General features: G+C 47.1%; 1 protein-coding gene across 2 annotated transcripts in view; it reads right to left on the reverse strand.

Annotated features, from left to right (window-relative positions):
* Positions 1–20,016, reverse strand: part of RHBDF2 (rhomboid 5 homolog 2) — an 82,993-nt gene that overhangs the window by 15,084 nt on the left and 47,893 nt on the right. For both annotated transcript variants that reach the window (XM_044453805.1, XM_044453806.1), the window contains exons 2-14: positions 17,050–17,205; positions 15,667–15,797; positions 14,129–14,321; positions 13,023–13,235; positions 10,623–10,751; positions 8,273–8,403; positions 6,808–7,017; positions 5,361–5,472; positions 4,246–4,320; positions 3,148–3,309; positions 2,201–2,310; positions 1,971–2,034; positions 1,131–1,225 (exon numbers count right to left, since the gene is read on the reverse strand). In XM_044453805.1, coding sequence (XP_044309740.1) covers positions 1,131–1,225; positions 1,971–2,034; positions 2,201–2,310; positions 3,148–3,309; positions 4,246–4,320; positions 5,361–5,472; positions 6,808–7,017; positions 8,273–8,403; positions 10,623–10,751; positions 13,023–13,235; positions 14,129–14,321; positions 15,667–15,797; positions 17,050–17,181 — 1,757 coding nt within the window. In that variant the 5' untranslated portion in view covers positions 17,182–17,205. The remainder of the gene's footprint in view (positions 1–1,130; positions 1,226–1,970; positions 2,035–2,200; positions 2,311–3,147; positions 3,310–4,245; positions 4,321–5,360; positions 5,473–6,807; positions 7,018–8,272; positions 8,404–10,622; positions 10,752–13,022; positions 13,236–14,128; positions 14,322–15,666; positions 15,798–17,049; positions 17,206–20,016) is intronic.

Consider the following 20,016-nt stretch of genomic DNA (forward strand, 5'->3'; position numbering starts at 1 on the left):
GAACAACATCCAGGGTCAGCAATTTGAGCTCTTGGCCTGATCCTGAAAACCCCACCACTTATCCCCATACTGCCCCAATAGCAAAAACATACGCAAGAAAATTAACAGTGCAGCCCATACACGTTGACAGGGGGCTGAGTCCCACAGCTCCATGGGACTTTCTTTCAAGTGAGACAGTCAGTAGTGTGGCATAGTGGTTAGAGTGCCGGGCTGGGATTGGGGAGATCTGGGTTCTAGTCCCCACTGGGGTGTGAAGCTCCCTAGGTGGCTCTGGGCAGTTGCCCAGTCCCCAGCCTAACGTACCTCACAGGGTTGCTGTTGTGAAGATAAAATGGAAAATTAAGAGAGTCAGGTATGGCAGCTTGTGCTCTTTAGAAGACAGACAGGATATAAATATGATAAATTAATTACTTAAATGATTAACTATAAGGTTGACAGTTATGGTATATACAAGTGGTATTTTTGTATTTACCTCTATGTGACTCTCACTCTGAAATTTGTCAAAGTATTTTGAGGCACCTTACAGAGGAACACTTTTATTGTGATATAAGCCCATTTTTTTCAGACATGCAGAGACCTGAGAAAGCAAGCTTTGCCCCCAAAGCCTTTTTCCAACATAAATGTATTCCTCTTTAAGTTGCCACAGAACAATTTGCTTTTTGTATTTGTATTCATTCAAATTAGGCTCTCAAATGGCTGCTAAGCTCCAAGACACTGCATAGTACCACCTTTTAAAGGTGACCAGCAGACAGATGTTTTAGTCTGATTCTACATTCTGACTCCAGAATCTTCCACTTAATGACAAACAAGTTAAATGAAGAAATGCTGCTAAGCCCAAGCAACTAGTTCTCAAGAATACGAAGATAAGATCTCTCTGGAAGCTGGGCTTTTGTAAAATTACCTTAACTGATGTGTGTGGCAAAACTTTAAGGAACATGGAACTATGGTTCTGGGCTTTAAGTCTGAATGCTAAGCAAGGATAATTTACCTTTATAAGTGTTAGGATCACTTGAGAAGCTGTCAAAATTGGAACAGGTTTCTTAAGCGAGTACACTTTAAAACAGTTTCTCTACAGCTGCTGTTAATACCATTTGGGGACAGGACTGTGGTACCTCAGGATGGCTAATTACCTGCCTTTGGTGCCAATACAGCACGGTCTTCCTTTAATGTCACAGTCCATATGCAGTAAGCCAGTATGGTTACTTTTGGCTTGATCAGTACATATCTGTAAATAACAGAGACATACAGTCAAAAGAGAGAGAAGGTGGCAATGTAACATCTATTCTAATCAGGGGATAGATGCCCATTTTACTGCAAACGACAACTGCTAGCAATTGCAATGGCACACCCAGACTGCAACAGAACCATCAAGTGGACATCCGAAGGCAAAAGATTCCCGGAACCCATGGCTTGTTGTGCAGCAACTGGTTAAGCACTCCAACAAGCCACCTTCACAGGATTCAGATGACACAAGAAGCCATGGCCATGGGGGCAGGGACTGGCAAAGTTGCAGCCCACCATGGCTAGTGGACTACAGTGATCGGTGTCTCTGCTAAACGAAAAGCCCAGACGCACTGACCCCAAAAGTCCCAGCTCGATGGTACCACCGAAGGCCACCAGTGTGTCAAATCCCCCCCATGTCTGAGTTCAACTGGTGGGTGTACCCAGAAGAGGTATGTGTGTCCCTGGCTGCCCACCAGGAAGGTATGAATCTTTCCTTCAACGGGCAGTCAAGTTCTAACCACTGGGCCTTGCCTTCTGCCTCAATTGCAGAGCAGATCTCTCTTGAGAAGAGAGCAATACATGCAGCTTCTGCAAGGAGTTTCTACTATGCCAGATAAAGGGAGCAGGCAGATCTAAGCAGCCACCCTTTTCTCTTTGAAAAATTTCTTCAAAAACTTCCATCAGTCCTTGCACTGACAAAGGAAAGCAAAAGCAAACAAATGACAGGGAGAGGGAGAGATCTTTACCGGCCACTTGGTGATATCATCTGGCCAGATGTGGGGTCGATTTGAAGCAGGTTCCTCACAAGTCCTGTTGGGAGACAGACAGGCCGCTGCTGAGGCTCAGGTGTGCATGACTCCTGGTTCTGCTGCAGCTTTAACATTTTACCCCTCCCATTCAGCATTTTTTGCAGGGTAAACCTGACACTTTGTGAGAGAATGCCAGGACATGCACGCACGCACGCAAAGCCAGCTACCTGGGATCCTGAGCGCACACAGCTCCTGATGACCTCTTCAGACTGGAATTGCTGGGGTCAATCTCTGGTGGGTTATGTTTTGGCCACTTTACAAAAGTGGCCAGCGTTTCCTATGGGGGGAAAATGACTTTCTAAATATACTTATGATAATAGACATCTCTCTCATAGATACGGACATGTTTTTATAACATCTAACCCATCACCATCAAGAGTGGTAGTATTTTAAGAAAAAGCAGACTATTACCAGAGGCCTGCTTTGAAGAGAGTTTATTTGGCTTACGAAGTCTTTCCTTAGGGTTGCGGTCACCACGGACAATCTGTGACTTGACACAGTGCACCAAAACCCAAAAATACTCAATGTTTGGAAGGTACAGAAGGCATTTTCTTAAAGCTCTAGAAAGCATTTACAGAGCCATCTATAATTGGTTTCATAGGCCTGCAACAATGATATGAACTTCTCTGGGTTATGGCTGGTCGTGTAAATTGACACTTAGCCAAAATGTGAGCAAAAGAGTCCTGTGACTAGACGAGAGCATTCAGGGTGCAGTCTGCAGAATGATCATCCCCTTTATTCCACAGGAGGCAACTACAAGGACCTTCCAAGTGCTCCCTGGAGGAAATGCAGTCAAGCGGGACCTCAAAAAGCCCTTCAGGTGACCTCAACCCTTCAGCCCTTCTCTCTGCCTTATCCATCAGATGGTGACCTCTTTTGCCCCTCAGCAGCAATGGCCCTTGAAGTCTTGCCCTTCCAAGCTTCTGGGAGGTTTTCAACAGCCTTCTCCAGGCTGCTGCCCTCCAGATGTGTCTCCGCTGTTGGACGGAGGAGGCTGGGAGCTGCATTCCAACGCTTCTGAGGGGCACCAATCTAGGAAGGCTGTTTACAGCATCCTGCCAACGTCCAAGGGAAAGCTGCATTATCAGAGCAACTTTCACGCTCCTGCTCTTACCGAGCAATCTTTCTCCAGAGTCTGAACACAGCCAGAGTTGTCATTCTGCACGCAGCAGCCGGAAAGGCGCTCCTGCTCTCTCTCCCTTTGGATCACCTGCTCAATCTGTTGGTCCTTCCGAATGCAGGGAGAGAACTTGGCTCCCAGGTGGATCAAGTCAATCTGAAATGCAAAGAGGGGGATGTGCAGAACTCAACAAGAAAGGTTGCTGTCCCTGTAACTTCTCTTCTCCTACACCCCCATCACAGGGAGTGGTACATGCAGAGGGGCACCACACAGAGGCAACAAGCAGGTGACCCCTGGGATGCTTTGCCTGATTCACAAAAGCAGCAAGATGTGCCTGACTGATCTTCCCCACCTCCATTTGGCCCCGTACAAAGGATGCGGTGAGCAGAATGGAGGACTTTGTCCCCACTTCGGAAGGATTTGCACCTGCCCCCTTTCAAGTGAGCTCCAGGCCTTAAGTGCAAATTATTCATGCGTTCTCTTGCTTAGCTCCCTTGCAAGGTCCTCAGAACGGTCACCTGAACATTTCCTGGCTAGGCTGCAAGGAGATGTGAGGAAGAAAGGATGTTTGATGCCGTGGACAACACTTAAGCACTGAGTTCTGGGGACAGGTCTGGCTCTCATTTGGACAACTGATGACCCTCCCTCCCTCCCTGACCAACAACACCCATCAGTCCTTCCTAGCACAGCCAATGGTGGGAGTTGTTTGGCCTTCCAGATGTACACCAATCGCCCCCTCATTTAGCCGATGAGGACAGAGAATCACTTTCCAATGCATAATGGTCTCCAACCCTGGGAGCATTTTGCTTTCTTCCATAATGTTGAAATAAACATTATGCTTATTTGTTTCAAACAACATAATTGCTAAAGGAAGGGGCTTTTGGCAGCATCCTCACATCTAGCCAACTGGTGGTGGCTTTTTATTCTAGCAGATGGAATATCTGTGCGTTATTACAAATAATAAAGCACAGAAGGTCACAGATCAAACCGAACAATCTAACTTCCTCTAATGCATGTACTGAATTTTGTTTTAGGAAAAGAAGCATCATCTCAACAAGAGTAACACAAACAAAAAGTAAAGCGTGTCTTTACCGAGCTTGGCCCAATCCAGAAGTTTTCCTGCTGGATGTACTTCACACTCTCATACACGCCCTTGTTCCGCAGTACCTGCAATGCAACAGAGATGTTTCCAAGATGAGAGAAATCAAAAGTGTCCCAAGAGAAGTTTCAGACTGGGTGGTTTCTCCAATTACAAATGCCAGATGTGTGACCGGAGTGTGCACTTAAGCATACCTGAACTGTCAAATGGAGCTGTGGGCAATACCATTTGTAAAATCTAGAAATACAGAGGTGATCACTCAGTAGGTTGACCCAGCTTAAGGAGCACCGTTTCAAAGAAGCAGCTGGACAATGTCTGCTAAACCTTGGGTGTGAAGCTGCAAACAGTTGGTGGATCATACCAAATGTTCCTTGCTCAATTTGTATCATTTTATTCCCCCAGCAGAAAATGTGCAGATGTTGGCTCTTCTGGCTGCAGATTTTAGGTGCTTGATGCCCAGTGAGTCAGCAGCCCTGCCTACGCTAACTGAACAGAGCCGTTTGTGTCAGCCTGCTAGGTGGTTGCCTTTGAGACTCTCTCAAAATTTCAACTGCTCCAGTTGCTGGAGGCTGTGCTGGAAGTTCTATGTTAAGGCCCGGTCAGTTTCCAAGGACAATGCATGCAGCCCGGTCTTACAGTATACTGCCATCTCCTGTGCTTATGTCCTCAGCTCAAAATTCAGTGCTGCTGGCCTGATATTTGTTGGGCTGGCACAAAGGACAGGGCATGCTCAACAGTGGTACCTTGTTATGTAATCCACCCAGAAAATTTGTTAGATGATGGATGTAAAAATACAAATGCATGTATGTTCAATAATCATGAACATTTCTCCCTAAAGAGGCTTGGCAAACCTACTTGACTTTGGTTTTAGAAGGCTGGTAGAAGCATAACATTCTAGTGAGCATATTCCAAAACTCCTCCTATTTTACTGGAACATGTGACTGTTAGGGCTCTTTAATTATTATTCATGCAACTTAATTTTATTTGATTGCTTTGCCTGGATTTCACTATTTATTTTTCTACCTGCTGTGGGCTCCCCTGTGGCTTTTTAGAAGGACATGGAAGAAGGCAAATGGAAAAAATAGCATTAAGATGGACTGAGACTCACTAATGCGGTCGTCAGGTGCTGGGCAAAGCCAATCGGGGCGATTCCATAGGTGCAAATTGTCAGCAGGGTGATGATGATGTGGACAAAGGTAAGCCAGTAGGTGAAGTAGGGCCTGTTAGGGACAAGGATGAAAGGCAGAGCAGAGTGTTATAGACCATACCGGCTGCATTTGGAACATGTAGATACACTGCTAACTCGGTGGCTAGTCCATGCCTAGAACTGAAAGGGTAAGCAGAAGCTGGGAAACGATTAGGTAGAGCAACTGAGAGGGGCAGATAGTAATTAATACAGATCCATGCTTTTGGCTGGGATTGCTGCAAAATAGGTTTCCATTGATGCTAAAATCCGTGGTCTAAAGGGAGCTGCTTAGAGTCCTGAAGTTTGGACACCACCTCCAGCTTTTGATTACGTTTCCTGTCCTTTGCCATGCCTGCCATTCTGCGGTGGCATCTAGGACAGTTTCTCAAATGGCCAAATGTGCTCACAACCCAAAAAGCTTGGCTACCTGTGTTTTAAAGAGAGTTCAAAGCCCTTTACATAACAACGTTGTCCTTACAGTAATCTTGTTAGGCAGATCAGTATTAATATCCTCAGTACCACAGACAGGGAATACGAGGTGGCTGAGAGGGAGGGTGAGGTGGCTGCCTGAGCACAGCTGGTGAGTTCATGGCAAAGGCAGGATTCGAACCGGGTACTTCGTGCTTCACATCTTTGTCTTTTAGCGATGATGCTGATTTAGTGTCTATCTCAACAAACTGGAAACAGAAAAGGTCTTGAGGCAAGTTCACTAAAGGAAAGTTCCCTTCTTCGCCTCCTGCCAGCAGCCATGGAAGTAATTGGGCAAGAGTGGGGGGGGGGTCCTCCTGGACAATGGAGGATGGAATGCTGCAGGGGGGAGACACCACCTTCACAGGTTGCGACAGATGGGACCAGGTGGCTTCAGTCACCTTGTGCAAATCTTCATGTTCTCATGAAGGAGCAGGCTCCAGTGTGTGATATGATTAGCTGTTTGAGAACAGCAAGATGAAGGAGATGGATCCCATAACTTTCAGCTCTGAATGACAGGAGTTGCAGCCCAACACAGCTAGAAGGCACCAGGTTGGGAAACGCTGGCTTAAAGAAATGACTTTCAGAGAATACTAGTCACCAAGATCCTTGATTTCTTTTTTTAAGGAGGCTGGGATCATCTTGTATGAACCCAGTGGGTTAAACCTATATACCTTACAGGAGAAACAGCTCAAGGACTAGCAACCATTCCTTAATGAAGGGTAGAAATGCAGGTAATTAGTAGAACTTTGTATTTTCAAAGCTTCTTGACTCCAGTAGCATCTCTGTATTCCCACAAAGATGCTACTGGAGTCAAGAAGGAAAGAGAGATATAGGAAAATTGGGAATCCTGGAGAAGACTGGGCTGGAGGCCGACCATGGGCCAGCACTCTGTTCCTACCTATGGTTGTCCGTGAGCTCCAGTTGTGAACGCACCACACTACTGATGCTCCGGCGGTAGGTTCTGTTCAGCCACTTGCCCACCACTCCCAGCCCGTAGTAGCGCTTCTTGCGATCAAAGGCAAAGTGTTTAACCCGAGAAGCAATTCGCTTGCCCCTCTTGGAAGCAGCAGCTGCTGGCGGGAGGCCCTTGCCAGACAATCCTATACGCCTGCAAAACGAGAAGGGACGTCACTGATTCAAAGCCCAAGGGCAGCATGAACACATACAGAATTATTATTCCTGGATACTGCTAATGAAAATGCTTCTGTTCTCACAGCCCCATCAACATAAATGCCAGCCTGGCACAATAAGCCTATATATTACTGAAGTGCTAAACGGTCATGCAGCACATCGCAACCCACTCCTCTTGCTGGTTCTTTTTCTTTCTTTCGGTTTGCTCCTTCTACTTCTTGCAGGGAGATCACAAAACCAAGACAAGCATTTCTCCAAAAGGCTCTGCCTCTTGGAGCATATGAATAAACCCCCTACTTTCCAGGAATAGTTCAGGTAGCGAGGAGGCCAACTGGATAGTATCCACTGTTATTTCTGCATAGAGCAGACCCACTGAAAGACGCAAGACTTTCACCGCAACTAGCTTATGCTCCATTAATCCCAAGGGGTTTACTCTGCACAGGACTAACAATGGATACTTCCCTCTAGGTTCCAACACAGTGCAGCCCTTGCCATTTGTTACTTCCTCTCCACAATGCACAAGCGTCTAAGACTTTTCTCCTGAGCCCTTCGCCACCAGTTCTTTCAGGGACTGCTTCCTGCATGCAACATTAAGACAAGCAATTCTTACAGCCAGCTTTGCTGCAAACTACAACCTGGTTCACATGAGATGAAAGCCCATTATGACTTAATTTACCTGCAGGGCAGTTGTACTGTGATTGGCACCCACAGGGATCTACCTTCTCATGACCTAAAGAGATGTGAGAACCCAAGCAGCAGTCCTCACATGGCCCATGGTTCATTTTAGAGTTAGTTGAGGGTTGTCTAACTCTATTAAAGTCACCCCTGCTATCTGAGTTAGCACAACCAGACAAGCCATGTTAACGAGGCAGCAGGCAAGAATGGTGTCCATAAGTGATCAGAGCTCCCACAGGAAATGTAAGTCACAATCAGCTGTGGCGTGCAAACAGACTCTGAGTCCGGTATAACACTTGCTAAAATGCCTGCATGGAGGGCTGGCTAGAAAGGCCTTTGCCTGCTGCTGAAATGACAAAGTAGGGAGCAGGAGAGCCTCTCTGATGTCAAATTAGGTGCCACCACCAAACAGGCAGTCCCTTCTGTCGCTGCCAGTTGCACCAGAGGTGGCAGGGGAGGGACTGCTTGCTTTTTCTGGCAGCAATAGCTCAGATATGGATAATCCTGGGGAAGTGTGCCCCTGTTGGTACCACACTCAATGGGAAACCGTGACTCACTGAAGCGGGAGCTCAGCCTCGGGTGTCTTGCCCTCCTCTGGCTGGGAGTGCCCTTGGATACAAGTGGCTGAGAGGGGTGGGGATTCAAACACATCATCTGGCATGGAGCACATCTCATCATGTACGTCAACCTGCGGGAAAGAGAGACGGGGAGAGACCTCGCTGAGCACCCCAGCTTTGCCAGTGCGGCGCTGGTAGGTGCCAGTGTGCCCACGGACATGTCTCTTGCCACACACCAGGGTTCCTGCCCAAGTTTAGTTCTGTTTCCTAATATATTTACTTTCGATCTATTCAAATAACCAGAGAAGCTGACAGACATGCTATAAAACAAAGGGTTCTCCTCCAGTGTCATCGTAATCTGAACTCAAAAGAGGAGTGTTGTGTTTTGGAGCTCAGACCTCACCTCCAACTTGACTTGTCAGTCTTGACAAGTTACTTTTCTTTTCATTTGCTTTCTTTGAAATGAGTGTTCTGGGACTGGCTGACCATGGCAGCCATGCTAGGAATGAGAAAGCCTCGCCCCCCCGGTAGCCATTTTGTGAGTGGACAGAGAGTGGCAGTGCATGGAGGATAAAGCGGCGAATGGGCAGAGGCCTACAGATCAAAGAATGACTTGCTGATAGATCTTGCTGTGTGGAGCTGGATGCTGTTTAGCTCAACAGGCAGGGAATGGATGTGCATGTGATAGGTAGGAAACCAGACTTTTAGGAAACACCAGCTGCTTAAGTCTTTTGAAGCAATAAAATTCCCAGTCATTTTGAACAAAGGGTTTAACATCTGGTGAGGGAAACACAAGGATACAATTCTGTGCTATACATTTTTGAAAGAGCATGCAAAATTTGATCTGATGCAGAAATTTGATAATGGCTGTAATGCCTCCTGAGCAAGACACAGCAGCCTCAAAGCTGCCAGTGGGCAAAGGAGTATGTGTTTCAAGCTCGGAAGAGAAGATGTGCAAACAGAAACACTGGGACTGGGGCAGACAAATCTGTTGCCATCATCCGATCCCAGCTGTGTCAGGCAACAGGAGGGGTGGTGGGTCTCTTTTTGCCTGATAGGAGGGGCTGAAAGCAGAGAGGGCGAAATGTGGAAAGGGTGCAGCCCTGCAACATGTTGCAGCTTAAAGCTCTTACTAACAGTAACTCAGCCTTAGATGGGCATTTCAACCTTTGTGCATGGGGTTTTTGTGTGAAAGCTACACAAAAGCCAACAAAAGACCAAACAGTGAGTGTCTGGGGAACTGGAGTGGGGCAGAGAAAGGGAGCATGGCTATTTGGAGGACTAGAGGAACACCAGGAGGGCTTCTGCATTGGCCCATATTCTTCCAGTTCTATACTCTTACAACATGGGAACCCCTAAGGTTTATCTCCTCCCCAAGCAGTCCAGGGAGTGCCAGGTGCCTGCCTGGATCTGCAGACCTGTGGAGCTCCCCCTGGTGGCTCGATCTAGCGCAAGCAGCCTGGTTCACCTTGCAAGTATTTGCAGGGCTGATGTCAGGTCTCAAGGTGCTTTCAGGGATCGGAACCACTAAAATCATGGAAAGCAGCTGAAAGATGCTCAGCCCTGCCTCGTTTTGCCACAGTGACATTTATTTACATATATTTATAGGCCTTCCAACATGAACTTTTGTAGTGGCTGCTGCATGGTTCTAATCCTGCTCCTGCCTGTTCCTGACACCACTTTTGTCTCTGGTTCTACCACACTGTTGCCAGGTCTCTGATCCTTGCCCTTGCTTGCCCTTGCCTGTGCCTCTGGTTCTGCCACATCGCACTGGTATCTGACTATTGCTTGTCTTGACTTCATCTTGCCTTGTCACCCCTCTCTGACTCTTGGGTATCTGACCTTCTTTATACCTGGCCTGCTCTCACCTCTGGCCCTACTGCATTTCACCGAGACCACCATCCAACCCCATCACCCCTGGTCCTGGTGTTCCAGGTATAGACACTAGCTGCTTATGTCCTGGGGATGACAACCCCCTGCGGAAGCTCTATGGGAAGCTGGGACAATGCTGGATGCAGCACTGGACCATCACCAGGCGTGGGGTAAGAACCACGACCATGTTCCAGATACTGACCAACTGGTCTGTCCTTGATTTGATGAGAGGATTCTTTTTTGGAGGGAGGTAGTCTACTTCTGCCTCTGCACATCAAACCAGGAAGGAGAAATGGAGGGGGATTCAGAACACGGAAAGCAAAGAGAGCTCCAACAGTCAAGAAGGTCTTTGCTAAGAGGTTTCAGCAGTTCCTTCCCATTAAGCTGGGACAGGAGGTAGGACTCAGGACAGGAATGGAGCAAAGCCCTGGTGACATGGCAAGGGAGCAGAGCAGGAAAGGTATGGAACCATGCTTGCCTTACTGAAGAATGAGGAGTCAAAGGTTTCCATGCCATCCACCACATCCTCATCCATGAAGCTGGGATACATAAAGCTCCGTTTGTTACCCCTCCGTTTGGATGCCAGGGGCTCCAGGCCCGAGCGTCCCTGCATAGAAATCAAAGTGGAACAGTGAATGGTTACGTTCCAACAACTGCCATCAAGCTGAGTAGGTCTGCCTCTTCTGCTGCGAGGACTGGAGCACGGGATCCATGAGAGCTCCTGCAGAAGTTCTCCATCCAGCCTGCAGCCCCATCCACCTCCCAACCTGTCCAAGCCCTTGCAGGGAGAGGAATGCTTGCTATCATCTCTGATCGGTGACTAGCTATAACAACAAGCCTTGCCAGAAAACAGCTTCTCAGTGCAGAAAGGTAGGGTTGATGGCTACTGTGGCAACACAGGGTGGCACTCCTGAGAAGGGGACCACCCACCCCAGGGGACACCCTGCCCTGGAATCATGGGCTGGGGAAGAATCTGATTTCCCGGGGCTAAACAAGGACTGGTAGCAGCAAATATATATAACACCAGTCCTCTATCAGTTGCATTGGTTGCCAACTGAAGTCCAGGCCCACTACAAAGTGCCCGTCCCTACATGATTTAGGACCTGAATATCTGAAGGAATGTCTCCATCCATATAAGCCTAACCAGACCCTAATATGTTAATAGTTTTTTTTTTATAAGATACTGTCCAATCTGTTAGTGTATGATGTCAACACAGTTGGTGCTCCTGCTGTTGGAATGGATGTTTTTATTGGTTGTCCTGAGATCTTGTATAATAGGGCAGCATACAAAAGCTTTTAATAAATAAATAAATAAATAAATAAGTGATGTTTTATTATTGAATTTGTTAGTATGTTGGGGTTCTGTGTTTTGCTGAGATTTTAACTGTGTAAACCGTCCAGAGAGCCATGTGGCTATTATGACGGTCTATAAAAACCCAAGCAAGCAAACAGTTCTGCACCCCTCACTACTGGGTTGTGAGCAGCCCTGACGATGCAGCCTTTTCAAGATGGACGAGGCATGAAAAGGAGGAAGTCACGGCAATTTCATGTTGCACCTGAAGCTCTTATCCTGCAGAAGTACAGAGCTGAGCCAGCACAGGGAAAGACTGGTTCAGTAAATCTGCTTTGCTGCCTGTCGGACATAAGCCAGTTATATGAATATTGGCGCTGACTCTCAGATGGACAGTTTTGCACAGGAAAAACGGGCTCTGTCTCCCAGGTGGAATGCTGCTAGTTCCACGCCTTGCACTTGCTCTCTGTGCCACTCAACAGTGCCCTCTGCTGGCTATGCTCATGTAGCAGGGACTGGCACTTGGATTGCTGCGGAACCTCAACTGTGCATCCACCATGCTTCCCAATTTAAACATTTATAAAACACGTGTAAATTTGATTATAATTTGACAGTACTCAGGAAAACCTCACTCTCCCTTAAAGACATGCAAAAATCAAAATAGTTAATAAGAAAACATCCACATCCCAAGTCAACACTGACTTTTGCATTTAATTACTGTTATTTTGATGTTGAAAAAGGTCTTATTTGTTTCCTTATTCATTTATTAGCTTTACATTAGCTTTACATCCCACCTTCTTCTTTTTTAAAAAAATAATTCAAAGAAGCTTACATCATTTGCCTCTTCCTACTCTTACTCTTATCCTCACAACAACCCTGTGAGGTAGGATGGCCTGAGAGCCTGTGACTGAGCCAAAGTTACCCAATTGGTTCCATGGCTGAGTGGGGACTTGAACCCAGATCATACGAGTCCCAGTTCTGTGCTCTTAACCACTACACCACACTGGCTCTTAAGAGATGCCACAATGAAAGAGAGTCTTTAAAAAGAGACTAAGGTCACTGATATCAAGCATCACTGAAATTAGGATTTAGCATTAATTAATACATTCTGCCAACTGAAGTCTAAGGGAAAATTCTAAGTTTGCCATGATTTGCAAACTAGGAATTTGCTTTAAATACCTGTTTCAATTCTGTGTATCACGCTTTTCTTTTTGGACCACAATGATTACAGTGGGACTATTCATCCCATGAGAAAGCAGGTGGCAGGGGTGGGGTTTGGGTGAATGTATCTTCATAATGATAAGTGCTGGATTTTAATCCATAGGAAAACACCACAGAAACAAAAATCCCTGTTTATCCACTATGGAGCTAGACAGCACTGACATCAGAATAGAGTAAGATTACTTGGAAGCAGCTGGAGGGAGAGAGTTTAGTAATAGTCCATACTAAAGTTCCATATACCAGCCACTTGTTGAACAGAGTTTGCACTGTACAGTTGATAACAGAAAGACAGAAGCAGCAACGCATGGAACCTCCTCGAAAGTAGGAAAGCAAGGGAGGGGGAGAGAGCTTGGAGCCCAAACTTACTCTGATCATAGCAGCAGCTGCCTTGAAACTCATATGGGCAACAGATTCCCTTTTCCGGCGGGGAAGACGGGTGTAGCCAGACCTTGTGCTACCAAAGGACGTTAAGGAGATGACTCCAGGGGTCAGAGGAGGCAGGACAGGATGTGGGGTGCGTGGGCGATCCACCTCATCTGGGTGCCGGAAAGGACGGCCTCGAGCCAAGGGGTCCACAATCTGAAAGAGCAAAATTACTGAGTGCCTAAGCTTTTGAGATGATTAAATTTCATTTTATATCCTGTTCTTCCTCCATGAATCTTAGAGCAGCCTGGTGAGACAGGTCAAGCAAATGACTCCTCTCCATCTAAGCCACATTTCTCCACCACTGTTAAAGTCAATGGTGTGGCATCACTCCACTGACTCTAACAGAGATGCCTTTAACAGAGGGAAAAATCTTGAGAGGGGGAAATCTCATTCTCCACCAAAGAAGTTGGGAGTAAGAGGGTCCCTGGCAATGGGTAGCTTTCCCCTGCAGTTCAGTCATTTTCTGGCAGCTGACCACTTTCCCCAGCCCCAACCTCCACTTGCCTTTTGGGAGGCGGGGAACAAACCCCAACTAAAAAGTAAATAATTATAAACTGATGAGGGCAAGAAAAGAAAGAATCCAAAGAAGGGGGTGGCTCCAGGATTTTATCCCAGCCCACACAGCCATCTGTGGTAGAGCACAAGACATTGTTCCAAAAGGTCAAATGTGCCTACAGCTACCCTTGCAAAGCTTGCCCAGCCTTGCACTAAGGCCACTCACTTCGCACGCACACCCCGGAAAGCTTGAGAAGCTACCAACACAAGTTGTTGGTTCCTTTCCTCTAGTATGGTCCCCTCAGGCCAGCAATGCTCCTGTGGTGTCCTGAGCAGAGGTCTTTCCCCACACCTGCTACCCGACCCTTCTAGGGAGAACCTGCAAAGCAGGGGATTTGCTGCTGAGCTGCAGTGCTTCTGCAGCATGCTCAATGTTCAAGTGGTGCTTAAGGCCTGGGCTGCCCCACAACCAGCCTCAGCACTCAAAGCCCCGGTGCTTCCCTGGCCCTTTCGTGCATCAATGCTTGAAGCAGCAGGAAGGAGCAGCCTACCTTGGGCATCTTCTGGGGCTTGGGAGACTCCGTGCCTTGGAAGGAAGGCACTTCTTGGCTGGGCAGCTCCATTTCTCGGTAGGGGGCTTTGAGTTTTCCATACCGCAGGCTGCAGTGCTGCAGGCTCTTGCGCTGCCAGTGCTGCCGCTTTCCATCCCAGTCGCTGCTGACTCCGAACCATTGGGCTGCTCCCCTGAGAGGGGGAAACGGCAGACCAACCCCACGTGAGAGTTACAGCCCCAAAAGGCCGAGGACACCGCTTAAAGGGTCAGTGGCTCGCAGCCAGCCCACTAAGCCCTTTTCTCCAGGAAATCCTGCCTGGGTTTGTGTTGTGGTGAAGGGGACCAGACAAAACACCTTCTGTTCACAACCCTCCCTCAACGTCACACCTCTCTTCCACCTTTGCTTCCCATAAGAAAGCATCAATTCAGGAGGGAAAGGGAGGATGGGCGCGTTTGCCTACCACCCTGCCCTGCAAGTCAGCGATGCTGCGGTGTGCGCTGTTCACCTTCCTTCCGCCTCTGTCCTCCCACAGACCTCCGGGCGAGTCTGAGGCAGGACGTGTTTTATCTCCTTCCCTTTGCAGGGGCCATGTTCCTCCCCTGCTCCCCCCGCCCCCAAGATTGCTCCTCATGATCTCCAAAGTGTCGGACGGGGACAGCCTCTTTCAAGCCCCTGAGCAGCTCATTAGAGCAGCCGTGACTGGCTTTTTTAGTTCCTTAGTGCCCGAGATTTGCACACGCTCGATTACATTTATATATGGTCAGGCTGATTTTATTTAAAACTTTTCCGCGTCCACCACTTTGACATCTCGGGACGGCTTACAAAAAGAACAATTTTTGGAGGCACAGAACTCCAGTCATTCAGAAAGTGGCCTTGCCTGGTCAATGTCTGGGATGGTGCCGCCTCTTAAAGTCCAGGATAAAGACATCAATAAAGCTAGGCTATTGGTAGGTTATTCTGTCATTTTGCTTCTCATTTGACAGCTGTCAAATTCAACCCTCTTGCCCCACCCACAAAAAACTGAGAAACCATTTTTTAAAAAATCAACGAAACCCCATGCAATATATAAACAAACAGGTGGATTAAAATTGGATGCAGGGAAGACCCAGCCTGTGACAGTCACTCCAAATTCCAAATACGCACTTGGTAGGGCAGCTGTCACTGGGGGCAGTCCAGGAGCAAGAGTGGCAAAGGGTTTTGTGTTTTTGTTTTTTGCTGCTCCACTCAAGCAGCTGGCTTGCCACTTCCCTGTATCCATAATGGGGTCTATTGCCAGGATCCAGATTACATGGAAACTCCTCACAGGTACAACTTTTAGCACAATCTCTGGGTGGGAAGTGGCCTGGGGAGTGGAGGAAACAGCAACCCACTGTGGCTAGACACCCATCACGGGCTGCTGTGCTGTGAAAACCCAATCAGTTTGTATCGTGGTTGCTAGGCGTCCTCCATCTGGAAGCACCCCTAGAAACACCTCCTTCTAACCCTTTCGAAAAGAAAATGGTTAGCAACAAATGATGGCCTAAAGATCATCATACTTGCGAATACTCTGGGACAGTGAAGTTTGTCTGTGTAAGCCAGGATGTTTTTCAAAGTTGCTGTCCTGCCTTTTCAGCCTGGATTCTTGGAGGCTCACGCTCTTTTGGAAAACTGGGTTTTTCTTCAGAAGCTAGAAGAAATACAGAACATGTTTGCAAGAAAGATGGAGAGGAAGCAATGACTGGCATACATGCTCTCCTTAAGGATCTACTTACTTCTTGAAACCTAATGCAAGGTCAGTGTAAATGGATCTTCTGCACCCTTCTCAGAGATGAAAGATACATATTATAATAATGGAAGGACAAACAGCCACCTTTGGTAATGCAATGGATCAAGAACTTACGACACTTTCCATTTTGGAACAGGTTATATTTAGGTGTAACTTACAGAAGGATAAATATATGGCTATTTGGCCTGGCTTTGCTGAAGCCTAAACATAACTCTGCTTATGAATAGTATGATGCCTTGCTTTATATAAAGTATCTAGGGGTATACATTTCATCTATATAAATTGTAACTGAGCTATTCAAATTTCATGGAAGAAAACTAACATTTTATTTAATTATTTATAATTGTGTGCTTTTCTTTTCTTTTTGTTCTACTAAAATTCACAATTAAAATTGGTGAAAAGCTTTGAGAATCAGTGGAGAAGAGAGAAAGAAATGGATTTGGCACCAATATGCATCCTGGGGCCCTTTGGATGTTTTGTGCTACAACTCCCAGAAACCACAGGCAGCATGGCCAATAAATATGGTAGCTGATGTCCAAACTATTTGGAGAAGAACAGCTTGTGTAGTCCTGGATGGATAGGTGGAGGTTCCTAACTAGGAGAAATGTGAGATTCCAGAATACTTGTAGCAGAGAGGCATCTAGATGCTGCAAGACTGCATGCAAAGCAAGTGCAATCTTAAGGCAACCCAACTGGCTCATTATCTTTGATGGATTAGCATATTCAGTTTTGAGAAGGAAGTTCCTTTTCAAGTTAGATCAGGGCAAATTTGGGAGGTTTGGAAGCAGCTGCGTACATGCATATCGCATACTGATGTTTTTTCCTTAATGTCACATGCAGTAACTATAGAAAACCAAAAGTCAATATCTGTTTGCAAACACCCTGAATTTGACCCTGCTGGTGCTTCATAGCCTTTTTGGCAGCAATTTTAAAAAAACAACTACTACAAATCGTGTACGTTCCTGAAAGGGTTACACATTTTGGTCAGACACAAGCAAGGGGCAGCTGGGGTCAGATGTTTCCCACTCATCATGCGTAATGCACTCAGGCAGAGAGTAAGCATCAAGATTCTCAAAGCACCCCTTCCATGCACCAGGTCATCAGGGGAATTAAAAGGCTGAAAACAATCTGCAGTAACTGCAGCCATCCGTACCTGTGTCTGGTTGCTGTCGTCCTCTGTCTCCACTGGAGGAATTGTGATGGAGAGGTTGGGCGGCTTCTTGCTCTGCAGGCGGCTGCTGCCGGTGCTGGAGCGGCTGCTTCCATTTTTGTTACTGTCAGTCATCCTGGACAGGGCAATTTAGGCAGGCTGAGGTAAGAAGAAAAACAGGGGTTGTACTTGAGCCAAAGCCTAAGACTAAATGGGCAAATTAAAACTCAATCTGTCAGAGAGAGATTTGTTTAATGCCTTTATTTACCACAGTGCCTAAGTGGAATCACATGTTAGGCATCCTCTGAGCAAGAATAAATCTGCTTTAAGAAAGAGCATGGAAAACTTGCACTGCACCAAGGACCAATGTAAAAATCGATCAGTTCTGCATGCCTATATATATATATATATATATATATATATTGTTTAATTCAATTGTAGCCTGGTTAGTGAGTCGCTAAGGCGGCTTACAGTGATTGAACCAAAGCAGGACTACAGACCATTTTCAGCCCAGGGATCCAATTCCAATCTGGGACGGGCTCCAGGAACTAAGTTCCAGTGGTGGATAGTGCCCAGGGCCACTGGTGATTCTTAACAACACAGAAGATTGTTCAATGCTATAGCAACCTATACAGAGGTAAGTCTCACAGAATGGCTCTCCAGCCTCCAAAGCACAGCTGAGTTCCATGCCACCCAACTGGATTGCCCTTAAATACCCCCCTCCGCCATCTATGAGGTAACAACAGGAGCTGCTTTGTGGGCCAGATGTGGGAACCTGGAGCGAATGGATGCCAGAGCAGAGCTCCTCCATCCCTGAATTAAAGCCATGAATGTGTATAGTGTCTGGCTTGAAACAAGCAGGGCCACAGCTGGGCCTGGGAGCCGGTTTAGAAGATAAGAAAGCCATACTGGATCAGACCAAGGGTCTATCTCAGGGGTCCTCAAACTTTTCCACCAGGGGGCCAGTTGAAAGCTGCCGGTGCTGGGCGCGGGCCAGAAAGGTGGTGCCGGAGGTGCAGGCGGGCCCGTGTGGGGGCAGTGCATGCAGGAGCATGCACCGAGGTGGGGTGCATGGCGAGGCAAGGTGGGGCGGGCAGGTGCACGCGCCCGGCGAGGGGAGGCACGGCATGGGTGGGGGCGGACATGTGCTGCAAGGCGGGCGCATGAGGCAGCAGCTTGCTCACTTGGTGCTCGTTTTCTCCAAGCGAGCAAACAGCTGCCTCCCTGTGCACGGGGCGAGGTGGGCGGTGGCAGGCGCACGCATGGGCATGGCGGGTCCAAATGGGCATGGTGGGCCGGATCTGGTCCCCGGGCCGTAGTTTGAGGACCCATGGTCTATCTAGTCCAGCACTCCACACACACACACACACCAGCTGTCCACAGAATTGCTGAGGCAGGATGTGTGCAAGACCTCCTTCTGTACTAATTCCCCAGTGACTAGTGCATGCAGCCCTGCCACCTCTGGTGAAGGAGAGCTAGTAGCCACAGGCTAGTAGCCACAGGCTCTTCACCTCCATGAAACTGTCCAATCCCCTTTTTAAAAAAAAAGGGGGGGGAGATGGAGAGAGGGATTGAGCCTGTTCTACATAGAAACGCATGCACATGATTTGAATACAGTGGGGGTGCACAATCTCTTTCAGACCAAGGGCTGAATTCCATTTCAGAGCATCCCTTGGGGGCCACATTCCCATGATAAACAGAGCTAAATCCTCATCCCCCCCCCCCCCCCGCAAAAGAGCTGCAGACTTTTGCTTAAAGCCGTGCTGCCAGCAGCAAAGTCTCGGGACAATGGGAGAAAACACTGCATGAAAGGGGAGAAACCACAAATGTGGTAGAGGGAAAGAGGTGAAGTGAAGATGAAGGGACGGGGCCAGGGGAAGGCCAGCCCAAGACCTTTTGCTCATGAAGGTGAACGTCAAGGTGGCCACCTGAGTTGAATCTTCTTTCAGCACTGGCAATTGCACAGCACCCTCCTACTCCACCTGAGAAAAGCAGGTTCGCTTGGGTGGGGTTAACAACAAGGCAGGTCCCACGGAAGGCATGTGGCTCCTGTCCCACAGTAGGGGACGGCCGGAGGGCTGCTGCTTCCTCCACAACACTCACTGTTATCACCTGAGGTGACTGCCTCATTCTGCCTAGCGTAGGGGACACTCCAGATCATGCTCGTGATAGATTTCATAAAGGGCCTTTCGCCTTTGAAGAGAATGAAACAGAACACACACGTGTGTGCATGGTAAGAATTCAGATAACCAAAATTAACATTAAAGGTGACTTGCACTAGTTTTTTGAGGTTTGAAAGCAGCATCCTGGCTATTCAACAGAATTCTGAATAGCTGGGAATTGGGAGAAATGTATTTGACTCACATATGAATAATGTAAAGCAATGCAATTCATGCTTCTCAGACAAAAATGTGGACCAAAGTGTAGTTATGGCTTGGTATTTGCAATTCTTCAAATTTAGCAATGCAGTTCTCCAATCAAGAAATATGTATAAAGATGCCTATATCAGGAGAAAGGGCATACAAAAATGCATACACAGGCAAAAATAACTGACAAAATTGCAGTACATCAAGGAAAACTGTTTGGCAAAATTATGTATTTTACATAAACACTCACAAAAGCAAATTTGAATTTGTATGTGGACTTATGCAGAGATTCTCATATTGGGGAGAACTGGGACACAATGAACTTAAATTGTGAAAAACTGGAAACTAAAATTTCCATTCTTCCTTAATAAGCAGAACCATTTGGAAAACAAAACACCAGAAGAATATCAATTAAAGCTTGCAAACTCTGACAGTCTGCCTAAAAAGTTTCACATGACCAAGGTTCACGCATACAATTAATAGCTCCAAAATAATATGCAAAAGCTTTCAAGTTGAGTTTATTCTGACAACAGTCAGCAATAACTTAACAGCCACTCAGGAACAGACATGACACTGATTACATATTGTATTAGTTACATGAGAT

The sequence above is a fragment of the Varanus komodoensis genome, unplaced genomic scaffold (assembly GCF_004798865.1).
Source record: "Varanus komodoensis strain SLA01 unplaced genomic scaffold, ASM479886v1 scaffold7_1, whole genome shotgun sequence".
Classification (NCBI taxonomy): domain Eukaryota; kingdom Metazoa; phylum Chordata; class Lepidosauria; order Squamata; family Varanidae; genus Varanus; species Varanus komodoensis.